The sequence below is a fragment of the Chelonoidis abingdonii genome, chromosome 7 (genome assembly GCF_003597395.2).
Source record: "Chelonoidis abingdonii isolate Lonesome George chromosome 7, CheloAbing_2.0, whole genome shotgun sequence".
NCBI lineage: Eukaryota > Metazoa > Chordata > Testudines > Testudinidae > Chelonoidis > Chelonoidis abingdonii.
In genome coordinates, this window is record NC_133775.1 from 1875078 (window position 1) to 1899036 (window position 23959).

Consider the following 23959-nt stretch of genomic DNA (forward strand, 5'->3'; position numbering starts at 1 on the left):
GTCCTGCGCTTATTGGCGGATTGTCACTCTCAGGATTCCTCCTCCTTGACCCCAGTCTAGTCGCTCCTCCAGTAAGATTGGGAGTTGGGGGAACCCAGCCGCCCCCTACTCGCGTTCAGCCAGGGCCGTGGATCGCAGCTGTCTGTAATGCCTCCTGTACAGTTCAGACAGCTACAATCCCTGGTACTTCTCCATGGGCCTCCCCAACACCTTCTTTATCCTCACCACAGGACCTTCCTCCTGGTGTCTGATAATGCTTGTCCTCCTCAATCCTCCAGCAGTACAGCTCCACTCTCAGCTCCTTGCCTTCTGCTCCCAGCTCTCACACACGCCCTCTCCTCTGGCTCCTCTTGCCTGACTGGAGTGAGCTCCTTTTTAAACCCCAGGCCCTGATTAGCCTGCCTTGATTGGCTGCAGGTGTTCTAATTAAATAGCTATCTCTACTGCCTTCTAGAAAGATCTTAATTGGCTCCAGGTGTCTGATAACTGGAGCAACTGCCATTTGGTTACCAGGGTAGTAGGGATTTGTTTAGTCTGGGGCTAACATACCTGTTTCTCAGTACTTTACTGTAGCCATCTGGCCTTGCCCCATCACAGTAGATAGAATGAAGCCGTTCCGTAAGTGGATGCAGCTATTCGTGGCAGTAGTGGATAGGATGAAAGGTTGCCCAGTGTCTGCTCAGAAGATCTCGTCCTTGGTCACAGCCTGCATCTGCTTCTGCTATGAGCTGGCAAAGGTGCCCCTGCCAGTGATTGTGACAGGTCAGTCGGCTAGGGCACAGGTGTCATTGGCAGCCTTACTCAGGTGCCGATCCAAGAGATCTATCAGGCTGCGACCTGGTCGTCCAGCCACACATTTGCATCGCATTATGCACTGACCCAGCAAGCTTGAGATGATGCTAGCTTTGGCAGAGCAGTGCTCCAGTCTGCAAGACTGTGAACTCCGAGCCCACCTCCAAGAATTCTGCTTGTGAGTCACCTAAAATGGAGTCGACATGAGCAAGCACTTGAAGAAGAAGGTTACCCACCTTTCATAACTGTTGTTCCATTACCTGCCTCTCTGTCGGAGTTGTCGGCAAGAAGGAACCGAGAAGCCGTAAGGCCGGTAGTGCCTGATATACCAGCGCATGAAAGCAGAACTCCAGGGGGCGACACAGCCAGTCCTACGGATACCACCAAGGCAAAAATCTCCAATGGCCGTGCACATGGGCATATGCTTACACCTGCAATGGAATGGACATGAGTAGCATATCTTGAAGAATAACAGTTACGAAAATGTGAGTGACTTTTTTTTCTCCACACATCTCAAATCTCTGAATGAAATCTCGTGAGATGTACAGCAGTGGTCAAGGAGCCTATCCACAGCTGACTAATCTGCTGATAAATGCATATTGGGTTTTGACTCGGGACAGCAAGAGGTTGAAGGATGTTACTGTAATAACACCAGTGAGTATAATGGCTGCAAAGGTCAGTCAAATTGTCTGGCACCTGCAGTGGAAATGGGATAGGAAAGGTCATCTGGGTTCATGATTTTTGTTTGTTTGTTTGCCATGTTAATCAAGTGGAACCTCCATTAGCCAGTAGTTCTCTCCCAGGCCTAATCTTTAAGCTCATTTCACAGGTCTTAGGAAGATATTTTCACTATAATGTGACGGAGAAAGGGAAGCATAGTCTTCCTGTTCCCCAAGTTTTATTAATGTGTATAGAATGTGATAGCACCATTTCGCCTGGAAATTAGAATCAATTTAAATTGACGTTGGTGTCCATCCTACGAGCACAAGGATGTCCAGTTTGGAGCTAGCTCTCTGCACCTCCATCTGTGTCTGGTAATTTTCTCCACCTTTGGGGTAAACTTGGGCCATTTCTGAAGGGAACGGAAAAGCCATTTGCTCCATTGTTGTGTGATCTGTCTAACAAGGGCGCTTTCTTCAGTATCCATTCCTCAGGCCATATTTCTCAGAGCAGTTCTCAGAAAGAGGTTTTACAAGCTCAGTATCTTACCCTTGTTTTGTTAAAATGTTTGTTTATTTTTTAAAAAATTTATTTAATGGCCCCAAGAATCAAAGAAGAGAGGATTATATTAAACAGCGCCAATGTTATCTGGCAGATTGGAAAGCATGTTGCTTTTCTGATAACTCTGAATCGGGGGGCTGGAATTAGTAGGGCAGGCAGACAGAGAAATACATGGAACTGGGCACAGGGTCCCTATCTCACATATCAATCACTCTCTGGAACAGCAGGGAGACCTGCTGGCATTGGCACCTGAGGAGACAGCTTTTTAAAAACCCCTTCTAAAAAGGCTCACTTTTCACTTGGTGTGTGTATTTTTGTCTGCTCGGCCTCTCTCTCTCAGCCAAAGGATGGAGGATGCTGAAATCACTGGGGATTCTTATATATGCTCAGAAGGAAAAAAGTTCTCTCTCTGGACTTTAAAACAGCCACAGTTGGCTGACACCAGTGGGTCTTGCAAATGTAATGGAAAGTGGATTTCCTTAGTTGAGTAACATCTGGGATATCTGCCTGTCCAGACTGGCATGGAGTCAATAATACTTGCTTTGTAGTTTCACTGTAACAAAATCATTACGTTCTATTATTAATGAACTCTAGCACATGTTTTATAGAATGCTGGCTTGACCATCCTTCAGTTAAATCACCCTGCACCTCATTGTGAAAGGGAACATCCTCATTCTAGGAGCAGGTGAGCTATGTACCTTTGATTGACAGAACTGTTTAAAAGTTGCATGTGTGTTCCTTGAACAGCCCTATGCAAGAAGCAGCATGCCCAGGTAAATTCTGTTGGCATTAGGAATTTGTCCAACAGAAACCATTTCCACCCACAATGTTAGTTAGAGTATATTTCATGTCCTGGATGTCAGAGTATGCCAGTGCTGATCCCAAGCCGGATATCCTTCCTACCCAGTGACTAAAAATAGGGCTGTCACACAAGAGCAAACTGGATAAAAGAAATCACGTGTACAAAGAGAAATGTACTTATCCAGTGTCTCGTGTGTGTGTGGTTTTTTAACCTTTTCCTTTTATTGAAGAATTGTTTTGAGTAGGTCTTTCTCCTTCCCAGCTCAGATTTCCTCCTCCTTTCTGCAGTGAAATCATAATCCTGTGTTTAACATCAGTTGACTATCATGGCAGTAACTGATGTCATAAAAACAGCTTTATGAAATGGGGGTGGAAGCCTTCTGAGTTATACACAAATTGACTTGATAGTTAATGCCAACTAAGAAGCATCATAGTTAGAGTATCCATGTGATTCTCATTGCATGTTCATTTATGCAGTGGCCTGACAAAGTGAATGAACTACTTTCTTTCCTCTGCCTTGGTCCTTCTGGGTTTAATTGCCTGCTTACCTTGAGTGCTGTTGGTGGGCAGCCTTGCTAGTGGCCTCTCTGCACCAGTTTCTGCAGCTGTTCTCTTCTGTCACTTGCATTCTTCTGGCCCCCTTCCTGTGCTCCACTTATATCTCCATCACAGGCTCTGTTTCTCTATAACACCTTTAAAATGACTGTCAACCCAAGGTGGTTTGGTTTGGTTTAGAAAGGCAAGTTGGGTTCTTTTAATATGCCTTCTGGTCTGTGAGCCTTTAGCATGCCCTTGGGGTACCTCGCCAAGCTTTTCCTGCAATCATGAGGCCTAGAAGCTTTCTTTCACAAAATAACTTGACACTGGGAACCAGGGCCTCAAAAAAAGCACTAAATATTGTGATAAAATTATAAGAGTTGGCAACATTTCTCTTAATATCTTGGTGCAGTTTGTTGCCTTTTACGTCCCTGGTTTCACCTCCACAAATAGAATTTCTGGTGTAATCAGATCCTTCTGTGGCACTCCTCACTGTGGTACCTGAGTCTAAACAGTCCTCTTCCAGACAAGTCTTTTCGCTATAAAAATAAGTCAACATTAACATTGCTTCTACCACAGAACCCCTACCACTAAAAAATCTTAATACAACACCCCCCCAACCCTACTCCCAGCAGCTCTCTGACCCTGAAAAGGGGAGCAGTATCAGAGACTTCTTGAAGTCCACTAGCGATTTAGTGTCTGCTCTTGATTCGTATGTGGAAGTAACTCATACTGGGATGTTGGTCAGCAGTATAGAATCCCAAAATAGACCATACAGTTGGAGTAGGATTGGAGCAAAGAACTCACAGACAGTGAATGCAGTTTAGCATTTATTTTCCATGAAACCTCCAATGCAGTTCAGGACAGTCACACACAATCACTGCAGCAGTGACAGGTAGTGAAGAGATGGCTGAAGCAGGTGGACAGGGAAAGGCTTTCATGTCCACATTTGTCTCTGCATACAGGGTGAAGAGCACTGAGAGAGAATCTTGTAAAAACCTTTGACTCTGGGCAAGGATAGTCGCTGTTTTAACTGCCCAGAATACTTCTGAAATACGCTTAGTAAATTGTTCTTCTGTTTGTATCGTGATGCAGGACAAGGTTAATGACAATGTGAGCTGTGCCCCTTGCTTGCATTCCCTGTCATGTACACTTTCCTCTGCCCTAAGGCCTGTTCAGAAGGGATGGCACACCCTTTCTCTGTAGTGTCGTTAACACGGACTCTTGAGGAATAATAAAGGCTGTGTCCAGCTAATGACTGCTCTCCTCCTTCCTCTATTCTGTTCATTCATTAGAAACAGCAGTTGCCTCCCTGTCCTGGTGAAATGTGATCTGGAACATAATTGTGCTAAACTTTGTCTGAGCGATGGAGTTGCTGATTCCAGACTGTGCATGAGTGGGCACGACAGTATCTGTGAGAGCTGAGCCCCTGTGCCATGGTGTACGCATCGAGCCCCTGCTCCCCGCATCTCCCTTCTTTACTTTGCACAGGAGGCTTTACGCACTCAAGGCTGCAATCTCACTTTTGCTCACCTTCATCCTGTTTCCAAAAACCATGACACTGTAACCTCATCCCTTCGGCTCAGTCCTCCATCTGCGGCCCTGAACGCCCCACCTGGCGTCTGGTAATAAAGACTAGTTGTAATAGAATCTTGCAGCACTGACAGTAACACATGAAATACAAAATATGACACTGAAATAATGTTAAGGGACTGGTTTTTAAACCAACATCTTTCTAACCCCATGTCTGAAACTCTGCTTTTCATCTCTTGCCTTGTTGTGCTGGGTATCAGAGGGGGCTGCAAACAATGGTGGCTTTTGCAAGCTGCAATCTCCGGGCGTAATGGGGCAGGTCAGGACAGCATTTTTCTGCCTTAACTGAGTTTCCTGGCTTTTGTCAAGTTGGCTTCAAACACTTAAATACAAAACCTCTCTCTACAATAATGTTACTTTTATTTCTTGTCTATCACAGTATTTGGAGAATCAGTGCAGGACACACTTAGGGCTTCTTCAGAGCAGGTGAACTGGTGACTCGTGTTTTTAATTTTATAGTTGTTATATCTCCAAAGAGTCTCCATTACCATGAGTCGTCATTTCCATTGCACAGAATCACTGACGGTTGCCTGTTCCTGCACTTTGTTAGACTGGCTCGCACATGTCAAGACATTCACAGAAACAGTCATTAGCAGAAGAGATTGGATCCTCCTAGTCCTGGACTGGTGTGCATGATTGTGTTCCTGCATGCGTGAGAGCAGAGATTAAATGTGAGGAAGCAATCCCAGCTGTGCTCCTCCAGCCTCAATGTCACGTTCTGGTGAGGAAACTGCTTTACAGCTCTAACTCTGACGTGACTCCCTTCCTCTCTACTCCCTTCCCAAGCATTAGAACATAGGAACATAAGAAGGGCCATACTGGGTCAGCCCAAAGATCCATCTAGCCCAGTGTCCTGTCTGCCGACAGTGGCCAATGCCAGGTGCCCAGAGGGAATGAACAGAACAGGGAATCGTCAAGTGATCCATCCCCTGTTGCCCATTCCCAGCTTCTGGCAAATAGATGCTAGGGACGCCATCCCTGCCCATCCTGGCTAATAGCCATTGATGGACCTATCCTCCATGAAGTTATCTAGTTTTTTTTTAACCCTGTTATAGTCTTGGCCTTCACAACATCCTCTGGCAAGGAGTTCCACAGGTTGACTGCATTGTGTGAAAAAATACTTCACAGGAACAATGGACATCGTGTGACAACAGATACTATATTTCAGGGAAATGAATGTCTGATGCCATTGTTGCTTCCTCCTCCTAGGGTCAACCCTACCAAAGACTATCGGTGTTAACACTGTTTCCATTACTGCTTTGCCACCATGTTTCCAGCACACTCACCACTACTCCAGGAACCTATTGCTCCAGCTCTGCTCATTCTCAGCCAGATTACAGTTCCAAAAGGTATCCAACAGACCTGCCTTTCCCATGGCATCTGGTGAACCAGACAGCTGTTGTTCTACTCCGACCATCCCTTAGAACAACCCTTTTAATCAGCTAGCATAGTCCAAACTGTCAGGAACACCCCAAAGAAACAGAAAAGCAGACACAGGAAACCAGATTCCAGACCTCTAACATCTGAGCTAGGACCACTAGCTGGGCATGGACCAGAGCCAGACAGCACATAGCAACATGAACTAAATGTGAAGTTGGTCAACAACAGGCTCTGCTGCTAACAAACCATACACTACTGCATCAGCAATGAAGCACCCAGCGTAGCCTGCATCATGGAGACCTGACTGGATGACACCACGAACCCTGTGCAAGTTGCCTTGTCTCCTCAGGATACTTGGTACATCACAGACCTATGCAGGACAAGAAGGCAGGTGACACTGTGTTAATCTTCTCTGCAAATGTCAAATCCAAGAGGAGACCTGAGGCAAGACAACTTTGAGTTCATTCATCTGATAATAGAAATCAGAGCCAAAGCTAAAATAATTTTTTATGTTCAGGTACAGACCACCTCACATGGGAAGGGATTAATGAAGGAGCTCACTGGCACATTATTAGTGATGATAGTGAAATACCTCAGACTTGTTGCCCTGGGACATCTCCACAATCATACGGACAAGGCTGCAGATGCAAAGGCCCTTCCCTTCTTATGTGGGTCATCTCTGGTCCAACCCACGCAGCCAGTCATACTTTTGGTCTTCACATCAAGACTGCGAACATCGCAACCCAGCCGCTGTCTTGGACAGACTGTCACCTCGTTAACACAGTGGTCAAAGCGCTTCCAGCTCCCAGGCAAGAAGAAAGACCCGTGAGTCTGATGTGATCACAAAAACTTATAGTCTTGAACAAATTTCAAAGGCTGCTAAATAACTGCAGCAGTCCGCCCATAGGTTGAGTAGCTGAGAAAGTATGGTCCACCAGTTAGAGAACTAGCCTGGGACCTCCAAGACCCTGGTTCAGTTCCCTGCTCCATCTCAGACTTCCTCTGTGACCTCTGGCAAGTCACTCAGTTGTTCTGGCCCTCTGTTCCCCATCTGTGGAATGGGGATACAAGCGCTGCCCTTCTTCACAGGGGAGTTATGGGGCTAAATACATTAAAGATTGTGAGGTGCTTAGAAACTATGGAGGTGGGGGGCTATATAAGCACCTTAGACGACCTCGTGAATCATTATCATTGTACTCTACCCTTGTCCATTGACACGGCCTAAAATGGCCCCTTCCTCCCCATTACCCAGGCAGATTTGCTTGGTTTTCAAATACTATGTGACAGATGAGGAGAGCAGGGACACTCAAGTGATGATAGTAGAAAACAAAGGCTGAATCAGACAGGATCAAATATAACAAATGTCTCCAAGTCTGTGCTGAGGCCATATTACAGGCCAAAAGAATCTTATTAGCCTCCATTGAAGCTGCCGACTCCTGCCCCAAGGATTTGTCCAGGGTGGTACACCACTTCATCAATCATGAGTGACCATGACCTGCATCAGATCCCAGTACCAAGTGTGGCAAAGAACTGTCATCCTACTGCCGTGAAAAGATCACATGCATTCCAGAAGCCTTCTCAAACACCGTGGATCTGCTCCACCTGCAGCCAATAGCCCCCTGCATTACCAGCATTCAGTACAGTCACTCATTGAGAAGAGCTGGACACCTAAAGGAGTCTGTACCCAAGACCTGTGAATCTGACCATGCCCTTCCTGGCTTGTGAAAGAGAGTCATGAACAACTGTAGCCACTCCTGGTCAAAATAACCAACCCTTCATTCAAAGAAGGAATCTTCCCTTCCTCCTTGAAACATGCAGTATTCTGACCAACACTGAAGAACCCCAACCCTAGGATACATCTGTTTTAACCGACTACCGCTCAGTGTCAAGCCTCCATTCCTGAGCAAACTCATGGAGAAGCTAGCCAAAGGCCAACTATAAGCTCCTCTAACTGAAGCTAACGTTCTAGCTCTGGCACAGTCTGGATTCAAACCAGGACATGGAACTGAAACCATGTTAGTGGCACTAATAAGATGATTTGTCAATAGATAGAGGGCAAACATCCATTCTCATTCTCCTGGATCTCTCTGCACTGCATTTTGACACTGACCATGAAATACTGCTTTCTCTGTTGAGAGGTGGCAAGGGTCCAGATTAATGCACTAAATGATTTCAGTTCTTCCTGGAGAGAGACACCCGAAGAGTTGTAATAGGAAATTGCACATCTACCACTAGACCCCTCATTTGTGGAGTCCCACAAGGAACAATTATCTATCTCAAAGTTCCTCTCAAAATTTACATGCAGCCATTAGGTGAACTGGTCAGACAACATGGACTCAAGTGCCAACAATATGCAGATGAGACACAGCTCTACTTTACCGTAAGAGGCTCTTTCTGGTGGTAGGTTCTTGTGGCTCTCCTGGAGCAATCAGAGACTGCGTGGTAGGTTTGGGGAAGACACTCCCCCAAGGCAGAAGTCTCCTTTCACAGCGTAACTAATTACCAGTTGTGAAGGCCTGTTACACGACAGCAGCAGTTCTCAAACTTCATTGCACTGCAACCCCCTTTTGACAACTGAAATTACTACATGACCCCAGGGAGAGGGTCGGGGAGGGGGAGAACGCCTGAGCCCACCCCAAGCCCTGCCACCCCAGGTGGAGGGGCCAAAGCCGAAGCCCAAGGGCTTCAGTCCCAGGCAGGGGGCCTGTAAACTGAGCCCCGCTGCCCAGGGCTGAGGCCGAAACCTAAGCCCAGGGATTTAGTCCTTGGGCTTCAGCTTTGACCCTGGACAGTGAGGCTCGGGCTTGGGCTTTGGCCCCAGGCCCCAGCAAGTCTAACACCAGCCATGATGATGCCATTAAAATGGGGTCACGACCCACAATTTGAGAACCCCCGCCCTACAGTATTACTGTAGCCATGGGCTGGTAACCCCCTCCTTAGAATGAGAGCTACCATCAAAGCTGGTGGTGCTAGAGCACAACACTGTGCAGTCAACACCCTCTAGGTATTACCATGCAGAGCAGGACAAAAAGGGAGACCCTATAACCTTCTTGGGGACAGTATATTACGCCTGATCTCTCTCACAGCTGCAAAGATCTACTGAACATCAGAGAAATCTGTGGTTAGTCTGTGACTAAAGAGAACCCTATATCTCTCGGTTTAGCTGCTGTTCTCACTCAGCTTCCACCTAGTAGTTCTCTGATATCAGAACCCAGGAATCCAACAAAATCTGGGAAGGTATAGACACTGTTTGCGTGGAGACTGTAGGTGCAGAAGGTCCTGGGAACATCAGCATTGAGACCAATACCTCACATGCAGACAGAGAGCCCCTCAGATGCAGATGCTGCCATTGATGAAACAACACTTCAGTTCTGTCAATTTCTGAGTTGCCGCAGGGTAGAGTGTGATCTAGTGATAATGTTGTTACTGAGAACTTTGAAGCCATCCACCTTTGTGGCTGGGGTCCAAATTTGGGATTTCTTTGGAATGTCGATTGAGGGCTTCAAAGGAGCCACCCAGAAGCAACTGCTTGTCTCATCCGTGCTCTGTGCCAGGAGCCCAGATGCATCAGGTAGCCCAGGATTCTGGAAGGAACTAACTGGGATGTTCAAAGGGCAGCAGCTTGAAGGCTCAAGAAGGGGCTTTGTTGTCAGCCTGGCCCTACCGCTGTCTGTGAGGCCCAAAATCCACCTAAACCTTGGATGTTCCGCCTGTGTCGTGCTAAGGAGCTGAGACCTTGTAAAACAATCCTGCACAGATGGTTATCTTTAGAGAAGAAATCTTTCAGCTTTTCCTCTCCCAGCCAGCCATTCATGGCACAGCCTGCCATGTTGAGTGAGGAATGGAAGCGTGTCGTTTGCAGGATGGGGTTAATCCTTTTACATCCCATCTCTTAAACTGCTTCACCTCCTTGGAGCTTGAGGAATCTTCAAGTTCATTTGATTTTTGACAGGGGATTAATGTCAGGAAGAGACGTGAAGTCAGGCTAAGACAAGCCTCCCCATTCCCCTGCACTATCTCTAGAGGAAGGAGATGAGAAGCAGAATGTACATCAGGGCTGGTTGGAAGAGAACTCTTACCTAAATTAACCTTTCTCTTCATGCTTTCATAAGTGCTGGTGTCTCAAGAGCTGAGCCAGTTATTCTGGGGGGCTATGCTGGGTACTTAACAGGGGTTTGTCAGGTTTGGTCAGTCTTCCACTAGCCTTTTTATTACTAAACTCTCTAGCTCTTGTGCTTGCTTTAGAAGGTGTTGAGCTAATCCTGAGAACATCTGAACCTGAGAAAACAGAGGAGATAGGTTTCATGCCAAAACAAACAAGTTGTGTGTGTCTGTTTATTTTAGAAATCTGATTTTGGAGACTATATGCTGCCTTTGTAAGCTTTGCGGATGTAATGTGCATACTGCTTCCATGACATTCCATCACTGTGGAGCGGGTTTTTTCCTTCTCCCTCTAGTTCCTACTCTGCTGCTTCTCACTAATAACAAAAGGTCAAGACCACAGTAGAACTCTTATCAGTCTGTGAGAGCGTCTTAGAAAAAACCTGCGATTCATGAGGACTGTAGCCTGTATACAGTACTCAGTGGCTGTCAGTCTCAATTCTTGTTGCATTCTTACAATTAAAACAGTCTCTCTCATTCTCATGCATTTTCTCCTCCTCTCGCAAGCACGTGGCCCTATCCTGTTCTGCCTCTTTCTTGTGCCTCCCTCATTCAAGGGCCAGCACTAGCTTCCTCTTCCTCCACTTTTGCTCTAGTTTCGTCCCTCACAGGCATTTATGACTAGAGTAAGTGTTTGCCCAAAACCAGCATGTAAGGACAGGTGGATTTGTTCAAGTTGTTGGGCCAGATTTTGATCTGACTTAGATTTTCTGAAACACTCAATGGTGGTAGATGAGGATCAAATTCAGAATTTAGCCCAGTATGTAGGGAACTGGATGAACATACACATAATGTCACGTGACTAGGTCAGCACCTGAAACAGACAAAAACCTAGTCAAAAATAGCAGAGCTACAATTCAAGGTGCACAATGTCAGAGAAAAACTTAGTTCTCACTTTTTGGTTGGGTGCAGCAAAGTCAGATACCTCATTTCTCAAGCAATTGCATAGAGGGAGAGAGTGCGCTAGGACACAGAATTTCCCCCTCCTAGGCAGGTCTCTCTGCAGGTAAACAATTACAGCAGCACTTATACTTTTTGTTACATACAATAATAAGCAACAGCTGCATTTTGTTTATACATAGGTCATCCTGATATCTTATTTTTCTCACTTTTATTTAGATGCTAGTCTACATTCCACCTTATCGACACAAGGTCGCAACAACTTCTCACTCAGTTCTTTCCCCCTCGCCTCACGCAATCCTGGCTTCTACAAATCTCGCGTTATTAGGGTTACAGCTAGCCTGACTCTTCCTCTACTTCCACAACAATGAAATGTTCAGAGAAGCTGGTTTAACAGCTTCCATCCCAACAGGACAAAGCTAATAACTGTAAAGTCGGTTCTGTACCAAAGGAAAATGCAATCCCCCTCAAAAGTGTGTGTTTTCCAGCAGGGCCGTCTCTTGCCATCTGTATCCGTTGTTCTGAGCCTCCAGGGTTTGGTTTAGGAGAAGATGACTTATGATCAGGTGCAGGAGTTGTAGTATGAATCCACACACGCAGCTGGTTCGGCCTCATAAGTAGAAACTTGTCAAGATCATGTCTCTCCTTAATGATTAAGGAAGAACTGATGGGAAATGCCTAGTTTTGTGTTCTGAGCAGAATTCCTATAATCAAATATCTGTCAGTTAGTCCATAGTCCCATATAGATTGACCTCTTTGGGGATATTTTTCTTGCAATGCACTTATTTCCAGTGAGCATCATCATGCAGAGAGATTCTTAATGGCTTCTGTATTGTGACGGGGCAGCACCGCCCTGCACCAGCCCCAGCAGCGTCAGGCCGGAAGCACTGACAGTGGAAGTCCCGCCTCGTCCAAGTCCTCTGGCAGTATAAAAGGAGGGAGCCCAGCTCAGTCTGGGCTGGCGGCCACAGGGGAAGGACCTGCCACCGCTTGCCGAGGCACTGGGACTGAAGCCTCTCCAGACTGTCTCGAAGCCCTGCTACAGGAGGAATCCGATAAGGTGACTGACCCAGAGGCCCACAGGGAACCTAGGGACTCGTGGGAGACCTCCACGCTCAAATCGGTAGGAAGTGACCTGGGGTAAACGGGTGTGATGGACTGGTACCTTGCCCCTAGCAAGCCTCAGCGTATTTCGGTAGGACCCCCCCCCGCTGAGACAGGGGCAAGGTCCTACACCATGGTTAGGGCTGAAGGCTGGGACCCAGTGGAGTGGGAGAATCTCTGGCCACCAGGCCACTAGGCCGCATTGCCCTACAGCCAGAGGTGATTCTATGGACTCTAGCCAATAGGCTGTACTGCCCTGCAACTAGGGGTGGTTTTATGGACTCTGGCCACTAGGCCATACTGCCCTGCGACCAGGGGCGATTCTATGGACTCTGGCCAGTAGGCCACATTTCCCTACAGCCAGGGGTGGGTCTATGGTCTCTGGCTACAAGGACGCATTGCCCTGCGAGGGGTGATTCTATGGACTCTGGCCACTAGGCCGTATTACCCGGTAACCACGGGCGTAAACCCTCACATATATAAGGAGGACAAATCTCAGAGCTGGGAGCAACATCTATTGCATCTTGTGTAGTCTATCATTCGTCTAGTGCCCTGTCACTGTGGTATCTGTGTATGCCACTCAAATGTCTGTCTTCTCCTTTGTCCTCCTGGACCATCAGGTGCATAGGACGTCCACCCATTTCTGCCATTTATTTCAGTGTTGTGAAAGTCTGCTCAGACTTCTGAGTTTTATGTTAACAGATTTGGCTTCTTTCTCTATAGTTCTGCTTAGTGTTTCTCAGGATTGCCCTCTTTTTATCATCTGAGATGGTGGCAGTATTAAGAAAATAAGAACGTCCATTTTGTCCAGTATCCTGTCTTTTGACAGCGGCCAATGCCAGGTGCTTCAGAGGGAATGAACAGGGCAGTTATCCAACCTATGTTGTCCACTCCCAGCCTCTGGCAGTTAGAGGTGAAAGACACCTGGAGCATCCTGGAGCATCCTCGATCATCTCGGCTAACAACCACTGATGAATCTGTCCTCCATGAATTTATCTAATTCTTTTTTTAACCTAGTTATATTTTTGTCCTTCACGACATCCTTTGACAGTGAATTCCACAGGTTGGCTGTGCGTTGTGTGGAGAGATACTTCCTTTTGTTTGTTTTAAACACGCTGCCTATTGTGTGACTCCTGATTCTTGTCTTATGTGAAGTTGTCAATAACACTTTGTTATTCACTTTCTCCTTACCACTCATGATTTTACAAACCTCCATCATATCCTCCTTTAGTTGGTTGTTTTCCAGGCTTGAATAGTCCTAATCTTCCCTCAGATGGAACATTTCCATATACCTAATCGTTTTTGTTGCCCTTCTCTGTTTGTTGACCTTTTCCAATTCCAATATATCTTTTTTGATATGGGGCAACCAGAACTGTATGCAGTATTCAAGGTGTGGATGTATCATGGATTTTATATAGTGGCATTATGATATTTACTGTCTTATTATCTATCCCCTTCCCAATGGTTTATAACATTCTGTTTGCTTTTTTTATTGCTGCTGCACATTGAGTGAATGTTTTCAGAGAACTATCCACCATGACTCCAAAATCTCTTTCTTGAGTGGTAACAGCTAATTTAGACCCCATCATTTTGTATGTATAGGTGAGATTGTGTTCCAGTGTGCATTACTTCACATTTATCAACATTGATTTTCATCTGCCATTTTGTTGCCCAGTCACCCAGTTTTGTGAGATCCCTTTGTAACCCTCACAGTCTGCTTTGGATTTAACTATCTTGAGTAATTTTGTATCATCTGCAAAATTTTGCCACCTCACTGTTTACCCCTTTTTCCAGATCATTTCTGAGTATGTTGACTAGGACTGGTCCCAGTTCAGATCCCTGGGGGACACTGCTATTTATGTCTCTCCATTGTGAAAGCTGCCCATTTATTTCCTGTCTTTTAACCAGTTACTGATCCATGAGAGAACCTTCCCTCTTATCCCATGACAACTTAGCTTGCTTAAGAGATGTTGGCTAGGGACCTTGCCAAAAGCTTTCTGAAAGTCCAAGATTCACTGGATCACTCTTGTCCACGTTTTTGTTGACAACCCTCAAAGCATTCTAACAGATTGATGAGGTATGATTTCCCTTTACAGAATCTGTGTTGACTCTTTCCCAATAAATCATGTTCATCTATGTGTCTAATCATTCTGTTCTTTACAATAGATTCAACCGGTTTGCTTGGTACTTAAGTTAGGCTTAGTGGCCTGTAGTTGCCAGGATCACCTCTGGAATGTTTTTTAAAAATTGGGTACATACATAGGTTACATACCACAGTTAGTAGTTCTGCAATTTCATATTTGAGTTCCTTCAGAAGCCTGGGATGAATACTCTCTGGTCCTGGTGACTTAACTACTTTTAATTTATCAGTTGTTCCAAAACCTCTTCTACTGACACTTTAATCTGGGACAGTTCCTCAGATTTGTCACCTAAAAAGAATGGCTCAGGTATGTGAATCTCCTTCACGTCGTCTGCAGTGAAGATCAATGCAAAGAATTCATTTAGCTTCTCCACATTAACCTTGTCTTCCTTGAGTGCTCCTTTAGCACCTCGATTGTCTAGTCACTCCCACTGATTGTTTGCCAGGCTTTCTGCTTCTGATGTACTTATATTTTTTTTTGCTGTTTTGTTGGTCTTGCTAGTTGGTCTTCAAATTCTTTTTTGGCCGCCTAATTATGCTTTTACACTTGTCTTGCCAGAGGTGATGCTCCTTTCTATTTTCCTCAGTAGGATTTTACTTCCAATTTTTATTACTTGACATAGAAGTCTTGGATCCTTAAAGCGTGTTCCAAATGTGTTCGTCCTTCTCTTTTTACAACTTTGACACTGGGAAAGGGGTGAATGTGGGGGTGAGTGGTAGGGGCTAGGGAGGAGAATAACGGCAGGGGCACCTAGTCCAAACCTTTGTAGACCTGTGCAGTAAAGATTTAATCATTCATGTTGCTTGCTACACTTTGTCTCTATTTTAACATGTTTTTATTTTATTGGGACGTTTCCTGAGAACACAGCAGAGCAGTCAGCAGCCAGTCTAACCAAAGGTTTTGTTACTTTGGGTGGGGAGAAGCTGGAGACAGGCAGGAGAGGGTGGGAAATTAGGATAGGCAGTAGACAAACCTTGGACTGGTTGTTTGAGGAAATCTATATTTTACTAGCTTCTCGAGGAGGATTTGGGGTGTGTACAAATGGCTACTTCTTGATCTCAGGGCAGAATAATGTGGTGGTTCAAAAGACGACTCGTGTGGGGGTTTGAAACTGGTCATGCAGGTGCCTTGAGCTCCGAGGGAAAAGAAATATCTACACTGACGGTTGACAGCATGTTCATTCTGGGCCATTCCTGGGTCACGAGGTTGCAGAAGGTTGTGGGAGAGCAACCAGTGCACCATGACATGGGGGTTGCTGACTACAGGCTGATTGGGGCGCAGAGAGGTGGTCTGCACTGGCATCTTGTTTTGCCCACTCTGCAGCCTCTCACCCGTGACTTACGAGGTTGTGAGCTACTGGACATAGTGACGATTCAATCAGGTCAAAATGATCTGGGCCTTGTTCCCGATGTGCACCTCCTATAGGGTCTGAGGGCAGATATGGAACACATCTGAGAGATTTATCAGGAGCTGTGATAGTTTTCTGTGCTTTGGCAGAGTGTCTGAATGTGATGTGGTGTCTATCCAGCCTTCTCTGCTCCCTGCTGGACTGACACGCCCTGCCTGTGTAAAATCCATTCAGAGTGGGTAGCCAACAAGACAGTCCTCCGGAGGCCGAGAAGGGCCACAAGGAATACGGACCAATCAAGAACCAGTAGGCCAGTTTTGCTCAGAAGCAGAGCTGAGTGAGACTTGCCCAGGCAGGGTCTTGCTCTAAGCCAGGAGCAGGCACCCTATGGCACATGTGCCGAAGGTGGCACATGAGCTGATTTTCAGTGGCACTCACACTGCCTGGGTCCTGGCCACCGGTCCAGGGGGCTCTGCATCTTAATTTAATTTTAAATGAAGCCTCTTAAACATTTAAAAAACCTTATTTATGTAACCCTTCTGCCCCTCTGAGTTGGCAGCAACAAGGGCCAGGTTCAGTATCCAGGGGTTCTGTTTCAATAACACCATGCATAACTGGCTCGAGCCCCCACCCAGTGACCTGGGACACTTACATACCATACCCTCCTGGGCGCCTCTAGGAGGCAATACTTCCCTCTCGCAGCACGGAGTCTGAGTGTAGCGAAATCTTTTAAATAAAGGAAAGGAACAATGCGGCATCCCATTGAGAAACACACAAACAGAGTTATAACCCAAACCATAACACCCCAAGTCATTGGCATGTCCTTTCCCTTAGCGTCTTAAGTCCAATCACTCCAAAGTCCAACAACCCAAAAGCCTCTGGTCAATGCACCCCAGAATAAGAAGTCTAATCTGTAGAGGTTCCTCCCCCAGCCTGGGTGAAAGGGCACCTTACGTGGTCGCAGGGACAATGCCCTGCCTCTACTCTCTGCTTCCGCCTCTCCACGAACTGCTCCGCCTTAAACGCAGCCGCTTCTCCACTCTGCTCCTCCGCCAATACAATCACAAACTGCTCCGCTCCACAGCTGCCTTTCGTGAGCTTGCTGCCTGTTGTATTTTCCTGCAAACCGCTCGGCTCCGCTCGCTTGTGGGCTGCTCCAACACGCCCCACAGCTAGTCCCTCGCCAGCCGCTCCAACTCCACCAGCTGTCCGTGGTCCGCTCCAGCATCCCATAAACTGCTTCCCGTCCGCAGCTGCTCTGTTCCACAGTATAAAGCTTCAGGCTCCCCACAGTTTAGCACAGTATCAGTGCTCCCAGCTCAGTGATTTCAGCTCTTTTGTGATTTTTCATGCTCTTAGGATCTCAGCAATAGTAGGGGGAGCCCAACCTAGTAGTGCAACTCACTAGCCCAAAGTGAGTTCAAGCGTCAGGCAACTGTTCTAGAAGGTCTAGGAATAAAAAACAACTCTGACATTCACAGTGGATTAGGGGCGCGAGAGGAGGGGGTGCAAATGGTGCTTCTAGCTCCACAAAGGAGCCTGCACCACCAGGACAAATTACCCTGTCCGCCAACTTCTCTCAATTCACAGGGTTTTGGACCCATGTCCTTTGTCTAGCAAGTACCACCCAACTGGAGGTTGAAAGTCCATTTCGTCACAAAGCAGTCCCAAGCTGGGCAGTCTGGGATGGGGCAGGCGTGCCTTGCAATATTTGAGATTTCACATTCCAGACATTCTTTCCACACTTCCCATACTTCAGCACCAGATGTCAGGGTACAGCTCATCCTGACTCTGCTTACATTTACTTACATACAACAATAGTTTAGTTATATATTATAGACTTATGGAAAGAGCCGTGTTAAAATGCATTACTGGCACGCGAAACCTTAAATTAGAGTGAATAAATGAAGATTCGGCACATCACTTTTGAAAGGTTGCCGACCCCTGCTCTAAGCGCTGCACGTAAGCGCTTGCATTTTGAAGGTTTGAGCGAGTTTTTCTCTTTGTTTAAAGGTGCCGACAGCAACAGCCTGAATTGCTGTTTTGTCACTTGATTGTTTAGAGACTGACACCAAGCTTACGGCACAGGCTGCCAACCCTTGCAGGTGAGGGTGGAGAGCACCTGCAGTATCACTCATGGAAATCAGAGGGTTCGTGGCTGACCAGAAGATGTAGGGGGTGGCATAGAAATGTTAGGAGCTCTGACACCTTGCTGGCCCTTGGAGAGGGCATACTTCTGTTGATCAGCGGTCAGAGGTTCTCTCTCTCAAACGTAAAGCTGTCAGTGTTTTGGAACAGAAACCCAGTCTGTAATGTCTCTCGCTGGCCCTGCCACAAACTGCCCCCTCCAACCATTCTGAAACACGAGCACCATTCGGCTGTAACTAAGTTGTCCTTTGCTCAAGGCACTGCGTGTAAGTCAGGTTACAAGGGGGGGAGGAGTAACAGCAGTAGAAACCTTTGTATAGCAGGGAGCGAGCGCTTCAGGGCGATGTGTTCCCTTGGTACAGAAGTGGGGTGAGGGGCAGGTTGGAGAGGGGCGTGAATGGGTTGGGACATATCCGGGGAGGTGTGCCAGAAATGGGCCCGTGGGACCCAGCTGATGTGCAGAGAGGCGCATCTGGATGGCTCAGTATACAAAGTGCAGGCGATATGTACACCTACCTAAACTACTACTATCAACACAGCTTGTCCTGTTCAAAAACCCTGTGGTGTTGTCCTTTGACAGCGGTAGATGGAATCCTGTGGGTGATGGTGAAGGGTTGTAAAAGGAAGTGAACAGTGCATACATTTTAGGACTGTGGGGTTGGCAGAGTAAAGGTCTCTGTTAATGAAGCATTGGGGCATTACTGAAAGAGAGTAGCGTTGAGGCTTCATGGGCAACTAATTGGAGGCAGGGACAGCTGGGAAGGAACAGGAGGGGTCTGTAAAAAGCCCAGAAGCTGCAATTAGCAAGGGGGGGGGGCTGCAGGAAGGCAGGCTGCAGTTACTCCCTGAGAGAAAGGAGTTGGGAGGCTGGAGGTTGGCGTACCCAGAGAGGGTGGGAGCTAGTGATGTAGGAAGAAGCCCAGGGAAACAGCAGCAAGGTGTATGACAGTACAGGCCTTGGCTAAATGTTGTATGATCCCTGGGCTGGAACCCAGTGTAGAGGGCAGGCCTGGATTCCCCTGCCGACCACTGGGTAGTGGCACAGGGCGTTGGTCCAGAAGGATTGTGATTTTTCCCTAGAAGGAGAGGAACTTAGTGACCTGGCCAAAAGGCCAAGCCACAGACCAGAAGCTGCCGCTCCAAGAGGGGGAGAGAGGCTGCAGACCAGAGCAGAAAATGGGTAGAGACACCGCTGATGAGGGCGATCCCCAGGACGGCCAGGAGGAGGCGCCACGAGCAGCGAGGGAACTCCGTCACAGTGCCCCTGTGACCTTATAGTCCTGGTGATAGGAGATAGGACAGCCTGGAATGATGAGCTAATGACCTTGTCCATCTCTCATTCTTGTCTGGCTTTTTGTTACAATAGCAGAGCTGAACCGGAAAAGTAGCTGCTGTACATTTGCAGTGACTTTTTCCGCCAGGAATTGCAGTACAGTGGGCAGTTGCATATCCATGGTGATGAAAACACTGTCACAGTTGCTTGTCAGGTAAATAATACACGCGGGATGAAATTCTGGAGCCATTTGCCTCTCTCCAGTAAATAAGGGACTGTACTCTTCTGTCAGTACATTTTTCCTCATCAAAATAATGGGAAAAATGTAATTATGATCATGTAGTCCATACTAACCAAAGTCAAGGCATGCATGTTGTCAGTCACTGAGGCAGATTTTGTGCTGTTCCCAGCTTCCTTTGGGCACATGAAACTGGGCGGCTGACAAAGAGTTGGTCACAGGTCCCTGATTCTCTGCCCCAGCCCAAGGCTGAGCGGCCTGGGCCTGCTGTACATTGCCTAGCTTGGTATGGTCACTGAAACACTCTCCCCGATGGGAATGGCTAGACACATCTCTCTCCATCTATTTCCCCTCTCCCTGCCCTCAACACACCCCTGCACCAGCAGCTGCGAGGAGGGGGTCACATAAGAGCCTGTTATGCCAACTTTTGTCTGCTGAGGACTCTTCATGTGGGAAGGACCTGCTCCCCCTCTCAACTTTTAACAAGCATCACTGAAAAAGGAAAGAACTCTCCAACCAGCATGTTACTGAAATGTCGGGTCCACCTAGCTGAGAGCCAATGACAGCCAGATAGAGATAAGGAAAGGTTGCTTTATTCCGCAGAAGAAAAGAGAGTTCTGTACTTTGGTACAAAAAACTCTACTCCATACAAAAACCAAGAATCTTTTATACACACTCACACAGCTTCGGTCGTGTTAGCATTTGATTGGTGGTTAGCACTTCTGCAGTCTGCTCAGCAAAAATCAGCCTAGGACCAGCTTTAACTGCCTCAAGACTGATAAGGAAAGACAGTTCAAAAGTTCAGGCTACTGTGTCCGTGAAGTGTCCAATTTCTCCTAATGGTTGCCAGCTATTATAACTAGCTGTTAGGAGGGGCTGCTAACTGTCACAAGCATATCAGCATTGGCCTAAGCAGTCAGTTCCTGACTTTTGCCCATTTGTCTGTGCTGCAAATAAATAGGAGAATCGGAATTCAGGTGTGACATCCTCCTGCACTGGTTAGAAGTGATGAAAACTATCTCCCAGTCAGTGCTGGGAGGGGTGGGGGAGTTATATATTTCCCAAGTAGTAACCAAAGAGAGGTACTTTCAGTTTTTGGTATTTAATGTAACTCCATGCTTAAATCTGATAAATCCTCCAGTGTCAATACTACAGTTCTTTTGGCTGTTTAATCTTTGATAGTTTCAGAGAAATGTTGAATCTAATATTGTTTAGATTATAGAAAAATTACTTTACCTGACTTCCAGAGATCCCAAGATGATTCCATGGGCTCTTCTAGCATCCTTGGGCCTGCTGCGCATTGGAGAGTTGTCTTCCTCTCCTTCTGGAGCTGTCACGCAATCCATTGTGTCCTACTTTTATGATTGTGGATTATCTTGTTAATGGATGCTTGGGTGGGCGTGACTCATTCTGTTCTGGTAGTTCATTAGATGCCTCTGGCTTCTCTCCCCCTCCCAGTGATTTGTGCAGGCTCTTTCTGATTTAACCTGAATTTGTGGTTGCACCAAATTTCAAGTGATATGGAATTCAGCCAGTGTTCCTTCTTCCTGTGTGGTGATTGTACTAGGATCTGAAAGTGGCTGGGTTGCATTGTTTCCTAGCTTCACCTGCAGTTTTCATGCTTTTTCACAGCTTGCTTTTCAGTTTTGCATTAGTAGGGTGCTGCTGCTGTTTTAATGCTCTGAAATAAACAGATTTCTGATTGAGGTTCTACTCGATACAAACCCTGAGTTATGAACTGACCAGTCAACCACACACCTCATTTGGAACTGGAAGTAAGCAATCAGGCAGCAACAGAGACAAAAAAAAAAAAAAAATTCAAATACAGTGCAGTGCTGTTAAACATAAACTACTAAAAAAAAACAGGAAAAGCCGCATTTTTCTTCTGCATAGTAAAGTTTAAATGCATTGTCACTTTTCAGTTGTAAACTTTTGCAAGAACATCCATAATGTTTTGTTCAGACAGAGTTATGAACACCTCCACTCCTGAGGTGTTCGTAACTCTCAGATTCTACTGTACTTGCTGGGAAATGCTCTTGCTGCACTCCATGCTGACTAGTGTTCCCTGCCAGACCTCTAAATCTGTCCTCAACTCCTGTCTCTCTTGGCAACTAATATTGCCAGAGTTGCTCCTGCATGGTAGCATGGTGACCTTTTCCTTCAGAGTAGCATTATCTTAGCTGCAAGCCAGTGATTCTTCATTCAGAAAAGAACAAACTAGCTGTTGTCTTTCCCTAGCGGGAATGTTTCCACAGGCTTTCAGTCCCAGAAGTTAAGGGCAAGTTTTCTTTCATTTGTAAGTGGTTCTGGAGTCACGGTACTTGTCTGGCTTGGTGTGGCACGTCTCCTGGATCATTTGTATGTTTAGTGAAATGGATATTCCTGATTAGAGAAGAAAAGAACTGCATCGGTTTCCAGTCTCTGTAAACTATTAAGTGCTATTTCACAACCTCCTGAACCATGTTTGCATTCTTGTGTTTGTGTGGTAGCTCAGATAGTAGCTCTGCATGCATAGACCAAATGAACGCAGCCACCTATGTAGATGCCACTTTATCTACTTTCACAGCTCACCCTGCAGATACATATACTCTCAGAGCCATACTTGTGCATCTGTACTGTGGCAAACTCAGGACAATTAGCTACCAGGAGAGGGGTAGTAATTGGTCCCGGAAGGCTTAGCCCTGGAGGAATAAGGTTCAGCTGGGACAGGGGTTATCAGGGAACTAATTAGGTTCAGCTGGCCCCAATAGCTGGAGACCTTTTTAAATCCTCTGTGGCAGGGAAGCAAGGGAGGGGAGGAAGAGAGAAGCAGAGTAGCTGCCAGCAAGTAGACCAGCTGAACTCTGAGACTCTTCTTGCAAGGCAGGTTGCATTCTCCCCAGAAGGAGAGGAAACTGGAGCAAGGGGCTGGCTGAGAAAGGATCAGCCAGACCCTGCGAGATTGGGAAGGTTTTTTTTTCTTTTACTTTGCCCAAGCCTGTGTCTCCGAGGCTAAGGAGGACTGAGCTAACAAAAGGAGAGGCAGGTACTTTGCCACAGTACCTAAAATATACCACAAACACACTGGTGCAGCTCTACCTACATGCACATCTTTGCACCCATGTCTGCATGAGCACCCATGCTTGCCTGTGCCCTCGCAGGTGTACCTCAACTTCCAAGAAAAGTGCTCCAGGGACTGCTGTGGCTACAGAGGCTTGCCAGAGTGCCAGTCCTGGCAAGCTTCAATTATCCTATACAAACTGGCTTGTGGTTGAAGTGATTAGGGATTAAATGCTTTGCTGCATGTCTGTGTTGTCTTGCCAGGCAGCCCCTCTCTGCTATTTTAATCAGAAGGTGGTTGTTATACGAGATGAAAAATTTAGGCTCCCCTCTACTAGCCCCTACCCCAGCAGATTCTGTATTAAGAATCCACGAAAGCTCATGCTCCAATACGTCTGTTAGTCTATAAGGTGCCCCAGGACTCTCTGCTACTTGTATTAAGAACGTGGCAGTGGCTTCTTAGCATCAACTAAAACTCATTCTAACTTGGATTGTTTCTGGCGTCTCAGAGTTTCCTGCCTTGGTGTAACTAAGCTCACCTAGCAGGGCTTTCTAACCTGCTGAGTGGGAAGTGAGTTGCAGGTTTGTGAAATGCCACTCTTGGTTCCTCTGTGTACAGATTCCAAGGTAGTAATAAAACCTGACAATAGACCTGCTGTTGTTTTCCTCCTGAGCATTTGCAATCAGCACTTGGGCAGTGAGTCCCTAGAGCCTCCTACAGAAAGTTATTCCTTCCCTGGTTCACATTTGTGTGTCTCTTGTTTTGTTTTTCAGGTTCTCCAAGCCAGCACCAATGTTCTTGGATGATTCCTTCAAAAAGTGGGCACGGATCAGGGACTTTGTACCTCCCTTTGGAATTAAAGGACAAGGTATGGTGGGACTGTATGTCAGTGAGAGAGCAGATATAGTTGTGGAGCAGAGTCCCCCGACGCAAGTGGCCAGGACTTCTGGCAGTGTGAGTCACTGAAATCAGCTTGCATGCCCACCCTGCTCTAGTTTAATCTGCCAAGTGACCTGTCCTCATGCTGCAGAGATAGGTGAAACCCCCCAGATGCTCATTCTATTTCCATGTGTGCTAAGTGGTTGCCATTATACAAACCATTTGCTACAGTAATCCACATTGTGGTATCTGAGATACCACAGTTTTCAACACAAGGAAATAAGAAAAACTTTAAGTGTTGTATTTAAACTGTTGCAAAGGGTGTTTTTTTTTTCCCCGCAGTGGTGACCATTAATGCACATACTACTCCACGTAGCATTTCTATCTGTTGACAAACCAGATA

The 23959-nt window shown here is 46.5% G+C and overlaps 1 protein-coding gene across 6 annotated transcripts in view; it reads left to right on the plus strand.

The window, feature by feature from the left end:
* ST3GAL3 (ST3 beta-galactoside alpha-2,3-sialyltransferase 3) overlaps positions 1-23959 on the plus strand; it is a 425585-nt gene that overhangs the window by 218911 nt on the left and 182715 nt on the right. For all 6 annotated transcript variants that reach the window (XM_075067555.1, XM_075067560.1, XM_075067557.1 and 3 more), the window contains one exon: positions 23451-23545. In XM_075067555.1, the coding sequence (XP_074923656.1) occupies positions 23451-23545 (95 nt within the window). The remainder of the gene's footprint in view (positions 1-23450; positions 23546-23959) is intronic.